Below are 12,794 nucleotides of genomic sequence, written 5' to 3' on the forward strand. Positions count from 1 at the left end.
GGTTATTTTTGTCTTTTAATTGAGACAACTAAAAAACATGCGGATGTGCCCTATTGTCAAAAAATTCAACATAGTAAAATCTGAGCTTCAAGAAAAAGTAGAGCTTGATTTCTATGCAGGAAAAAAAAAGTATTTCTATAGTCTGAGGAATCCTCTTGTGAGACTCTTTGTGAACAGCTAGCTTGCCTAATGAAATTTAAAATAGGATTTATTTTCTCCAAAATTTCATTTTACTGTAGCTGTGTGTAACTTCCTATGTAAAGGCAAGATATGTCTGTGTTATTGTTCTGACATTGACTCTTCTGGTTTACAGGTGTTGCTATTTACACAGGCATGGAAACCAAGATGGCATTAAATTATCAATCAAAATCCCAGAAACGATCTGCTGTAGAAAAGTAAGTCTCAGTACCCCCTTTGAAGTGCATAGAGCTCCATGACCTAAAACCATCTTGAGCCCCAGTAGACATGAAAGCATTTTCCTTTTGGCTTCATTAGCAATTTTGTCATGGTCTCTAGGGAACTGGTAGTGCTGGGTATTTATATCAACAGTCTTGTTCTATGGGGATGCAAATGGCCACACACCTTTAGCCCAAGTCTGCAGGCTTCCTCATATGGACGTCTTAAGTCCTGCAGCTGCTCTTGCCAATTCATGAAAATGTTAAAATTGGGTCACTTTTGGCTTTGAGTTGTTGGAAACTGTGTGTTTTCCTGAGGAAAGCTTGAGCAGAGAGAAAACAGTGTTCTTTTCATGAAACAGTAAAATCCTTACAATGACAAGCCAAGGACAGAGTTGAATTTGTGAGAAGATGTGGCCCAGAATTTTGTCTTCTTCGCTTTTTGTTCAAGTGTATTCCTGACTTGAAGTGATTATAAATTATTTAATAAGAACTATGTGGGACTTGGAGATCTTTGGGAAGACTGCCTGCTCTTACCAAGTTGGTCTCAGGATGTAATCATGGGTCTCTGTCCGTCGACGGCTGTACCAGATATGAAAATGGAGATTTGGCTCTTGATAAGCAAGAATGCTTTACTTCCAGATGTCTACATTGATGTATGGGTTTCAGAAATAGATACTGGAAAATCAAGGCCTTTCACAAGATCTGCTAAGACACTAGCCAGGGATTCAGTACTTTTCCAGTTCAGAGGGCATTCCCTCCCTCCTTCCCAGTGGTTATTTCTTAACCTGGAACTCACTGGTTGACACTTAGTGGCAGAAGAAATGACTTCTGGATATCCTGAATCTTAGACTCCTAGACCATGCAGTCACCAGTGTGGCTGCATGCACCACTCTCTCCTGTTTTCAGAACTTACCCTGTGGTCACAGGATGGACTCTGATATATGCAAGCTTCCGTTCTCACTTCTACTGTTCCATTGGTGGTGGGGGGGGCTCCTTTAAAACATGTTCTCTGTTTCTTCACAGTGTATTTATCTTGACATGTGAGTAAGGTGACACACTGCTCTAGATTCTTGATCAATCAATAACTAAGTATCGTTGGTCATGTGTTTTAGATCCATGAACGTGTTCCTCATTGTGTACCTCTGCATTCTGATTAGTAAAGCGCTGATAAACACTGTCCTGAAGTACGTATGGCAGAGCGAACCATTCCGAGATGAGCCATGGTATAATCAGAAAACCGAGTCAGAAAGACAGAGGAACCTGGTATGGAATGTGCTCCCCTTTGCAAAGTCATCAAAGATACCCTATAGGCTGTTGTTATGAAAATGTGGCAGGAGAACATGAAATCTTGATTGATGACACCTTTGTCATAGAAATGTTCACTGATTGGAAAGTCTTATCAGTTGCCTCCCTACCCATAGACACTGGTTGGTCCTGTCTTGGGTATTTGAGTGTATACTCTGGGAAGGGATTGGCTCCCATGGTAAATTCATAAGGGCAGCAGCATAAACACTTCTGGTGCTACCCAGTGCAATATGCTATATTTAGAGAGTGTTCAGAAAACACTCATTAAGGATCATGAGGTAAATGGTACCTACTTATGGTAAGAAAAAGGAAAAAAGAAGAGTCTCAATTATAGGAAAATTATGGTAAGAATTGATTTCATTTTTCCTCAGGGGGGCTTTCAGCTTGGTTGCTCGTGTTTACCAAAATTGATTTTTCCCTAAGCCAGTGTCTTAAAATAATTTTATTGAATCTCCTCCACTCAAAAGAGTATGGTCTTCTGGCTGGGCTCCCTGAGTCCAGACCTGAGCCATGTGCCTCCAGATTATACAGTCCGGCTCCTGGTCTGTGACCCTTATGGCACTAAAATCAGGTGCGGGGTGACTAAGCCGATGGCCACCCCCAAATACTACTTATCTTTAGATTTGAAATAAATGCCTGTACTTAGAAATAGCACGGGTGCAATCTGGGCAGAACTGAGTTTTAGGCCTTTGTGATGCTGGCATGGGGATGTGGGAAGTCACATGGTGCTCTCTCAGTTCCTCAGGGCTTTCACAGACTTCCTGGCCTTCATGGTCCTCTTCAACTACATCATCCCCGTGTCCATGTACGTCACGGTGGAGATGCAGAAGTTCCTGGGCTCGTATTTTATCACCTGGGATGAAGAAATGTTTGACGAGGACACGGGGGAAGGACCTCTGGTCAACACATCAGATTTAAATGAAGAATTAGGACAGGTCAGTACCTTCGGGACCCTCTCCCCTGACCTGTGACCATCTGTCCCCGGGTGTCTGGGTTCTAAATGATCCCTGTTGTGGGGGCACGTCATCCAGATGGTCAAATGAAAATTTTCCATTTTAACTCACTGACAAAGATGCATCCCATAATTTGTGAAACACAGCAGCAAAATTTATTTTTTATGTTTTATTTACATGGCAATTGATTGTGCTTTTATGCATATAATTTATGCAAAATCAGCTGTGTAGCTGCTTGATACAAGCTCACCCAACTTGGTAAGTAGTGCTTATTCTGGGCTTTCATGCTGTAAGTTTGGTGAGTCCTCCTTTACAGGCATTGCATTTAGCTCTTATGCCTGATTTCCTTCCCTGAACTCAGAGGGAGCAGTTTTCCTCGATTTAAAGATGAGCAAAGTGAGAGTTCCAATAGCTCGGTGTATTGGCAGACGTCAGACATCTCATCGCAGCCCTGCTCTTCACAGATGGTGGTGGCCGACCTCTCTGCACCTGAGCGTCTTAATCTGTAAAATGGGTGCAACACCATCTCTGCCCTGCCAGAGTGCTACACTGATGGGGCGTCAGAGGTGTGGTGTGTGCCACTGTGTGCTGGAGTCGCCACAGGGAGGTTGCCGGCCAGGGCTGCCTGGATGAGGGGCCAAGCCTGTGCACACCTGTCTGCCAGACCCAAACCTCACTCCTTTTCTGGGACACAGTTCCAGAAAGGTCTGCCATCATGGCCTGACCCCTTCCTGGCCTTTACGGGGCAGTGAAGAGCATTCGGTAAATGGTAGTTCACTCATTAAAAACAAAACAAAACAAAACACGAAGAAATTTGGGGGGAATATTTTTACAAACAGGGCCATTCTAAAGATTTTATTTGAGAAAGAGAGAGAAAGCATGCCAGGGGGAGGGGCAGAGGGAGAGAATCCTGAGCCAATGCAGGGCTCGACCTCACGACCCCTGGATCATGACCTGAGGCAAAATGAAGACTCAGATGCTTCACTGACTGACCCACCAAAGCCCCCCACAAATGCAAATGTCCTTGCATTTTGGCCTGGCAGCTGAAGTCTGCGCCTTGTTGCCCCAAGAGGCAGTCTGTAAATAGATGCTCAGGCTCAGACCAACTGCCTTCACCCCCTGGGGTCATGGGTACTTGTTACCAAGAGATGACTTGCTTACTGATGAGCATGACTTTCAGAGTGTCCCTCCAGTGCATGCTGCAGCCGAGACTGGAGTCCAGTCCCAGACAGCCCCTCGGAAAATGCCACTCATTTGCCCGGCCCTAGGATAGTTTCATGTCTACGTATTTCACATCCTTGGTAACAATACATGATATGTGTTATGTGTTCTTGAGAAAATCTTAGAGGAAAGCAGTTTTCTGTAACAAGAAAAGCGAGAAGCGGTGTTTAGTACAGCGTATCTGACTCAAATTATCTTGGTACCCTGGTGCTCGGGAGGTTTGTAGAAAGTTTTTCAGAAGATAGGGACTCCCAGATTGTTCATTGTTCATGATTGTTGACCCTAACTCTGAAAAAGACAGGTGTTGGACAGCATAGCTGCTGCTCTGGGGACCATCACATGGGGCTTCCCTCCAGATCGTCCCAATTGCGGGGAGAGGCTCCGTGGCACTGGGGGCAGGCTTTCAAATGGCAGGTTGTCTGCTGTGTCCTTGGTTTGCTTGTAGAACCAGGCACGTGGGGAAATGCATTTTCTGCAGAAGGATTAAAACTAGAGAGAACATTTTGCTGATATGTAGCTGGTTGTTACCCATGTCTTCTGCTTCCTGCACACCTGCACATCCTGACCCTTAAACCCTGCCTCCCGTGTGTGTCCCGGGGCGTGTGTCATCAGGCGTGGTGAGCAGGACGTGCCCCCCAGGCTGGCGGGGACATCCTCATGCCGTGCCGTCATCCAGAATTCCACCGTTACTCCTGATGAGCCCAGAACCGGAATTGATCTGAGTGTGGGGCTTCACGCTGGCGGTATATGGGGGTGAAAACATTGACGTTAGGAAGCAGGGCTGTGCTGGGGTCTGAGTCATTGGTGGCTCCGCCTTCTCTGAGGAGATCGCATACCCCTGGCCAGCCCCACCCAACGGAGCGTGTGTCTGCAGGTGGAGTACATCTTCACAGACAAAACTGGCACACTCACGGAGAACAACATGGAGTTCAAGGAGTGCTGCATCGAGGGCCATGTGTATGTGCCGCACGCCATTTGCAATGGGCAGGTGCTCCCCGGCGCCTCTGGCATCGACATGATTGACTCCTCCCCAGGCACCAGTGCCAGGGTAGGTGACCACCCCCCCACACACACACACACAGGTGTGTTCCCTTGGGGCCATGACTGCTGCACTGTCCCAGGGTCCCCTGTCCCAAGGCCAACCAGTACCACCCCTTGTTCTTGGATCTGCTAGTGACCTGCATCAGGAACTGTGTACTTACCACCATTTCCTGCCTGTGACTCCAGTGGTCACATCTGTGTGAGAAGCAGCTAGAACATGTGGTATGCTGAGAGCAAAGTGGCTGTGCACTCCACATGTCTGTGCTCACAAACATGCGCTAGCATGTATGCACATGTGTATGTGTGGAGCACATGTTCGTGTGTGTGCATGTGAATAGACACGTGCACATACCCTCACGCGTGCACACAGACACACTGTGCTCAGATACACACAAATGCCCCTCACACTCTCAAGCATGTATATACATGCACACAAACCCTCACAGGTGCAGACACATGTTCCATATGCTTATTTGTGAATTGTATATACATAGTCATGTACACAAAGACACACACCCCATATGCACACACCCTCACACATCTGTACATACACACTACACTCAAGTGCACACACATGCCCCACATGCATACGTGTTCACACATGTACGTGTGTACAAACACATGCTATATTGAGATGTACACACTTGCACACATAGATGCCTCTTATGCTAACAAGTATGTATGTATATGTATACACACTTTCATGTGTGTGTATACACAGATACCTGCCCCCACTCACATGTGCACACAGAGACATATGCCTTATATGCTCACATGTGAATTGTATGTACATACACATGTACACAGGGACACACACCCCATATGCACACACAATGCACACATACACTGCGCTCAAGTGCGCACATGTGCATACAGACACATGTCCTACACTCTCACATGTGCATGCATATACACACAGGCATGTGCCCCACATGCATACACCCTCAGACGTGCACACACACGCTGTACTCAGATACACATGAACGCCTCTCATGCTCACAAGCATGTATGTACACGTACACACCCTCACATGTGTGCATACATACTACATGTGCACACACAGACACATATCCCATATGCTCACACACAGAAACACATGCCCAATGTGCACACACCCTCACACAGTACATGCATGTACATACAGTACATCCCATGGGCACACATGCACACACTCCCAAGTGCTATGGTTCCAGACCTTGGCATCTCTGGGAGGTGCTGTAACCCCTCACCATGATCACCATGGTCAGTGAGGAGACCATTCCCCAAACCTTGGTGCCCTCAAAGCCCTGTGCAGGGTCCTTTGGGGACTGAGGACAACTTGCCTTAGCAACTATGCAGTGGTAGCTCCTTCGTGGCCAAGTGCCCCGCATCCCCTGCCACATGTGCATCAGAGGGTTTCCACGTGGAAACTGATGTTTCCCTGCCAAATGTTGGAGGGAGGGCCTGTGGTCAGTGGCCCTGGGCTTCAGCCACACCTTAGGGCCCCTGGGGAGTTAGCTGGGGAACCCCAGGGCATCCAGGCTCCCGGAGGCTTGGCTGCTGACTTCACGTCCTATGACTTGAACCAGCATCCTCACTGCCCTTACTCAGAACTGCTCAAGGATGAAGAGAAACCACACCCTCCCCTTAAGCACCAGAGATGAGACGAATATCCCCTGACCCCTGAAATTTGTTCACTGCCTTCTGCATATTTTCTATGTACTTTAAGCTGACATGGCATAGATACGTGGGGTTTGTACCACACTTTTGTAGGAGCGGGAAGAGCTGTTTTTCCGGGCCCTGTGTCTGTGCCACACCATCCAGGTGAAGGACGACGATGACGTGGATGGACCCAGGAAGTCTCCTGACTCAGGGAAGTCGTGTACTTACATCTCGTCCTCTCCTGACGAGGTGGCCCTCGTCGAAGGTATCCAGAGGTACGTCTGCGGGTCTGGTGCACGAGGCCCTGCTGATGCGGTCCGCCCTGACCGTGGACTCACAGGAGTGTCCCGAGACGGCCACTGTGCTGGGATGCTTGCTGTGGGGTGGGCTGGGCAGGCGGAGCCTTCCTGACCCGAGTCCTCCACCTCCATGCTGGCAGACGAGGGCCCTGCTGTATGCAGCCCACTGCTGGTGGGAGAAGCTGCCATTCTGCTGCCAGACTCTGTGGCTATCTTTTCACTTCGTTGTTTTCCACAATCTCATCTTCTGTTTGGCCTATTCAATCTTTTGCTGTTTCAATCCTCACTGTGATAATGTCCAGATGCTCTGTGTCTCCGTTACAGCACGTTTTATTTCGGCCTGACCAGGGATTCTCTGGTATCTTCTGTGCTTCTTTCAAGCCAGAATTTAGGACTGTTGTTCTAAATTCTTGTTAAGATACATTGCCTGTGTCCGTGTGGAGTGAATCCTTGGCTGTGGATTCTCTTGGTCACTGTCTTCAATGGGTGGTTCCCCTCTTAACTTTTATTAAAGATGCAAAGGATTTTGGTCGTACTTTACAGCCAGTCTGTATATTCTAAGAGCGCTCGAAAGTGCAGCTGTGTGTCAGAAGTTAGGACAGGTTGGTCCTGCTGGCCACTGCAGGCTCACCTCTAGGAAGCCTGCCAGCTTGTGCCGTGACGGGTAGACACCCTGTCCCCCTACGGTCCCATGCACGCTTGCATCATTGTGGCCACAGCTGTGTTGGGATGATGTTTCCACCTCCTCGTGTCTAAGCTCCTGGCCTCCAGAAGGCATGGCCTTGTCTCTGCACCACAGCACCTGGCGGGGGTGGGGACAGCTCTTGGGGATGCTGGTGGAGGAGGGCGTGGTATGTGTTATACACGCTGCTGACGTTTATGGACTGGCTTCTGGCTCTGGACTATGGCTCCCTCATTCATAAAATGAAAGGGTGGTTCTGGAGATCTGCAGTGTCTCAGGATCCTTATCACTGTGGTGTGGCACCCCTGGGCACCCCCCAGACAGCCCCATTGCTCAGCAATTCTCACTTCTGTTTCACCAGAAGTGTTTCTTTATTGATAAGAAAGCTTTCTCCAAGCTTAAATAAGGTATAAGGAGCATTAGACTGGACCGTGAGCTCTGGACTGATGTGTCCTCTTCTCTGCAGACTTGGCTTCACGTATCTGAGACTGAAAGACAACTACATGGAGATCCTAAATAGAGAGAACGACGTGGAAAGGTGAGCACACCTATGTCAGAGACAGTTTCTGGGGGAACCTGAGGTCTCTGTCCCCACCCACGCCTGTCCCCTCCCCTTGTGACAGCCCAGGACCTTTGGCCAGAGTCGAGGCTGGCCAGGCGGGGCTGCACCACCCACAGCGTTTGCTCTGGGCCATCCCACATTAGGCTTACACAGGAGTCCCCGTGGCATCTAGGATGCCTGACACTGTCCCAAGTGGCCTCAGGATGTGTGTTCACGGAGCACTGGCTCCTGGTTGTGGGATGCTGGGCCCCACAGAAGGCTGAGAAGGGCGCTCTGGTGGATGCCCATGGTGGCCAGTCTGTCTCTGGAGAGAGAGAACTGACACACATGTTCAGTGTTAGTGACTGTGTCCACAGAGTGGGCAGGGCCCTGAGACGGGGCACGTATCTGTAGTGTTCACTCAAAACTCCATCTCTCCTTTGTAAACAAATGTGACTTGTAATAATGGGTATAGATGGAGACGTGTGGCAAAGAATATAACACTCGGTTCCATAGCTGCAAAAACCCCTGGAATTTTAACATTTCCTTAAGAAAAATAAACTCCTGGATTGGCAGGAGGTGAGCCCCTGACCCACAGTGGCTGCTGGTCCTGGGTAGGCGCGGTGAGCTTGCCCCTGCAGCGCTGGCAGCCCCTGGGGAGGATAGGACGCCCTCGGCTGCTGCCCAGGGTTGCACAGCCCTCCCACGGCTTGCAAGCCAGCTGCACCATGAGGTTTACTGCTCCCTGAGCTGGGTTGGGGTCTCTGGACCTCGAGGGCATTCCAGGGCATCTCTCCAGGGGGCTGAGCCACTTCCAGTATTTCAAATGTTAGCAGAAATTATAGTCTTTGATAATGACTGTACAAGCCAGTTTAATGTCGATTTTCTTTGCATTTTAAATGATTTTTATTAACTTCAAGGACATGCCATATTGCCGGGGATTGCAGCTCTGGTATGGCCTGTGAGTCTGTGCCCAGAATTCAGGGAAGTGAACATGCAGTTTGTGTGCTGGACAGACTCCCGGGGCAGCCACAACTTGGGCTAGGGCTCAGCCTGCGATGCCTGGCCTCTGCCTCTCTCTGGTCCCTGGGGGCCACTGGTGCTAGCGCCAGCAGTGCAGCCCCCACTGCACGAATCCCGACAACGCCCCCAAGAAAGCATGGCCAGCCCAGGAGATGGGCAGGAGATGGGGCGGGCTGTGCTCAGGGCAGAGGAGCCTAACACTGTGCCAAGAATGCACTGTGATCACCTAGATTACAGGGCTTACAGAGCCAGGTTTTAAAAACAAGTTTTGATCTCTTTTTCAGGTTTGAATTGCTGGAAATTTTGAGTTTTGACTCAGTAAGAAGGAGAATGAGTGTGATTGTAAAATCTGCTACAGGTAGGAATGTCTTTTTCCTTCGTTTCTTGAATTGTACAGCGTGGTGGTTTTATTCTGATGCTTACATTCTCTGGGAGCTTTAGGATCTAACCATTCATTCTCTTAAGAAAAAAAAAAAAATCGGGATTCCCTGGGTGGCGCAGCGGTTTAGCGCCTGCCTTTGGCCCGGGGCGCGATCCTGGAGACCCGGGATCGAATCCCACGTCGGGCTCCCGGTGCATGGAGCCTGCTTCTCCCTCTGCCTATGTCTCTGCCTCTCTCTCTCTCTCTGTGACTGTCATAAATGAATAAAAATTAAAAAAAAAAAAAAGATGAGCCTGTGACCAGTGGTGGGCTGGCACAAGGCAGGCCGATGTGGTTCCCACGGGATTGGCGGGCAGAGACAGCGGGCTCTCCTCTCCTTCCCTGCGGCCACCACACACACAACAGTCTAACAGCTCCCACCTGCAGCCCTGCCTTCCAGTCTCCAGCCACATGTCATCCTAAAGACCCCACTGGCGCCCTGAGGGACCTTGAGATGACAGTGATACAGTTCTCAGTGTCTAGCACTGATGCCCTAAACTGCCTTCCCAGCTCTCGGCCCCAGGCCAGTCCCAAGTATGCATGATTTCCAAAGGAGGCCCTCTACCTGGTGAGGCTTCTCCACCTGGAGACCCTCGACCTGTGAGGCTTCTCCACCTGGAGACCCTCCACCAGGTGAGGCTTCTCCACCCGGAGACCTTCCTTTTGGTGAGGCTTCTCCACCCGGAGACCTTCCACCTGGTGAGGCTTCTCCACCTGGAGGCCCTCCATCTGGTGAGGCTTCTCCACCCAGAGACCCTCGACCTGGTGAGGCTTCTCCACCCGGAGACCCTCCACCTGATGAGATGTTTGCCTGTCTTCTGACCTGGAGACTATAAGCATCGTAAACACGGAAGCTATACTTAGGATGTACTCACCCCTTTATTACTATGGAGTACTGAGTAAATACTTCTAAATTCAACTTATTTAATGCAATTGCAATTTTAAATGGCATCTTATCAAAATATACAGGATTCTATTCCTTTTTGTTTCGTAAAACAAGGCAATAGGCTGTGTTTATCTCTTTGGAAAGTTGCCTGTCAGCAACCAAATACAGCCACCACCCTGAAACCTGACTCTGAGCCTGACGTGATCTGAAGGCACGTTGGGGAATTTTGTGTCAGCCGGTGTCCTAACCAGGAAACCCGCATTACAGCAGGAGCAAAGGCAGTAGGTGTCCATAGAAACAAGGTCCTGGTGGCTGTCGTCATCGTCGTCGTCTTCTTCTTCTTCTTCTTCTTCTTCTTCTTCTTCTTCTTTTATTTATTTATTCATGAGAGACACAAGGAGAGAGAGAGAGGCAGAGACACAGGCAGAGGGAGAAGCAGGCTCCATGCAGGGAGCCAGACATGGGACTCGATCCCGGGTCTCCAGGATCACGCCCTGGGCTGAAGGCAGCGCTAAACCACTGAGCCACCCGGGCTGCCCTGGTGGCTGTCTTCTGGCAGGACCGGCAGCAGCTTGTCCTCCTCCTCAGGCCACAGGGGATGGTGCGGGGTTGCGGGGCATGTCTTCAAACAGAAGACTGTGAGTCACCCTCTGGAGTGCTGGTCGATGAGCCTGGGACGCATGTGGCAGCTCTGGATGCTGCCCTGCATGGTCCCCACGCCCCTGAGCCTGTTGTCAGCTAGAGAGACTCCATCTGAGTGTCTCAGGACATAAAACCCTGTAATATAAGTGCTGCCCGTAACATGTGGAGACATCCTGCCTTGGGGGTCAGCAGGACATGGGAAACATTCACCCATGATATTGAAAAACACGCTCGGGTGTGCCAGCGTGGGCAGCTCCACCGTGCGGTCCAGGTGCCCTCCCCAGGATTGAAGCCACTCAGAATGGCCCGGAAGTAAGACATGGAAGTGGAATGTGACCCCCCCACAGGGATGCACGGGCAGGTGAGTCATGTCTGGGAGACTGGTCCCGAGCCGCAGGAATGACCCCACCACAGGAAGTGAGGCGGCCATGACTCACCTGCCCCACCTGTGCCACCTCCTAAGCAGGGCACCTGCAGCTGCGGCCAGGGAGGCTCTGAGGACCCCTCATAAACAGCTGCCACCATCCTTCAGAAGGGCATCACGGAGCCTGAGAAGGAGCTGGGTCATGCTAAGAATCTGTCCATGGCAGCCACGCCATTCCAGGGCCCCTTCCATGGGGAGACGGCTGCCTGTCCTGAGGGCTCCCCTGCAGAGCCGCAGGCTTCCCAGGACACAACACATGCTAGCTCAACCAGAAAAACGTGTTGGGGAACACATCCTGACATCGTGTTGACTGCCCTTCTTGCTGTAAACTGTGTCTGAAGAGATTAGGTCTGCAGTCAGGAATGGGCTCTGCACCCAGGCTGGTTGTGAGGCCCGCCCAAGGCCCCATTCTCCGTGGCTCGTGACAAGAACCTGGGCCCGGGGCCCACACAGTTGGCGGGTGTGCCCTGGGGATTTGGCTCCCTGCCCTGAAGGGCTCCAGGCTGGCTCTGTGTGCTGGCGCTCGAAAGTTACTAGCCACCGTCCTTTCTGACGCAGGTTGACCTGAGCCTCAGTCTGGTCTCAGGACTTTGTGAGCAGGAATTATGCTGTTGAGATGTTCTGCATGTGCCACCAGAGTGAGTCCCTTCTGGGATCAAGGGAATAACATGGCTGGGCTCGGGATACTGCCGCTCAGCTCGGGCACCTTTGTCCAGCCCGGCGGTCTTGGTAGCCATCGCCCCAGGTGTGGCCCTTCCCTGCCCACCCACCTGGCACCATGGCTGCGGTAGGACAGTCGCCTGCTCCCCCAGTGCCCTTGGACCTGGTTTCCCCCATGCACCTTCTGAGGGCTGCCAGCATCTAGGGATTCCAGGGATCTGCGCCAGGCCAGGAGCTCAGCATCTGGGCTTATGCCCGGTTGTGGCCACCGCTGCTCTGATGGACCAACCCCACAGTGCTTCCAGGAGCCACCGACAAACGAAGCCAGCCAGGTGACGTGCTTCGTGGCTTTCGGTGGCTGGAGGAGAAGGGCGCTCCACCTGCAGGGGCCTGTTGACTAGAGCTGGCGTCTTCTGTGTCCTTGGTCTGCTCTCCATCTCATACTGGAGTTCCCTGCTTATCTGAAAGAGAAAACCGGTTTATCTTGAGGGCAGGGAAGCATATGTCTGCAGGACGAGCACCTGTGAAGCCGCTGGGACGTGATTGGGGACATTTCACAACAGGTTTCCTGTGCGTCTTGTTAGCATGAAGGACAGCCAGATGCTCACTGCAGCTTGTCAGCGTAGGGGGCCCATCATGGGCCGGTCATGCCCCCGT

General features: G+C 50.8%; 1 protein-coding gene across 7 annotated transcripts in view; it reads left to right on the forward strand.

The window, feature by feature from the left end:
• Positions 1–12,794, forward strand: part of ATP11A (ATPase phospholipid transporting 11A) — a 128,868-nt gene that overhangs the window by 82,791 nt on the left and 33,283 nt on the right. For 6 of the 7 annotated variants that reach the window (XM_038570085.1, XM_038570081.1, XM_038570082.1 and 3 more), the window contains exons 10-16: positions 314–395; positions 1,511–1,661; positions 2,441–2,638; positions 4,752–4,925; positions 6,671–6,834; positions 8,007–8,078; positions 9,389–9,462. In XM_038570085.1, coding sequence (XP_038426013.1) covers positions 314–395; positions 1,511–1,661; positions 2,441–2,638; positions 4,752–4,925; positions 6,671–6,834; positions 8,007–8,078; positions 9,389–9,462 — 915 coding nt within the window. The remainder of the gene's footprint in view (positions 1–313; positions 396–1,510; positions 1,662–2,440; positions 2,639–4,751; positions 4,926–6,670; positions 6,835–8,006; positions 8,079–9,388; positions 9,463–12,794) is intronic. The other variant, XM_038570087.1, reaches the window with a different exon arrangement.

Source organism: Canis lupus, chromosome 22 (genome assembly GCF_011100685.1).
Source record: "Canis lupus familiaris isolate Mischka breed German Shepherd chromosome 22, alternate assembly UU_Cfam_GSD_1.0, whole genome shotgun sequence".
Lineage (NCBI taxonomy): Eukaryota > Metazoa > Chordata > Mammalia > Carnivora > Canidae > Canis > Canis lupus.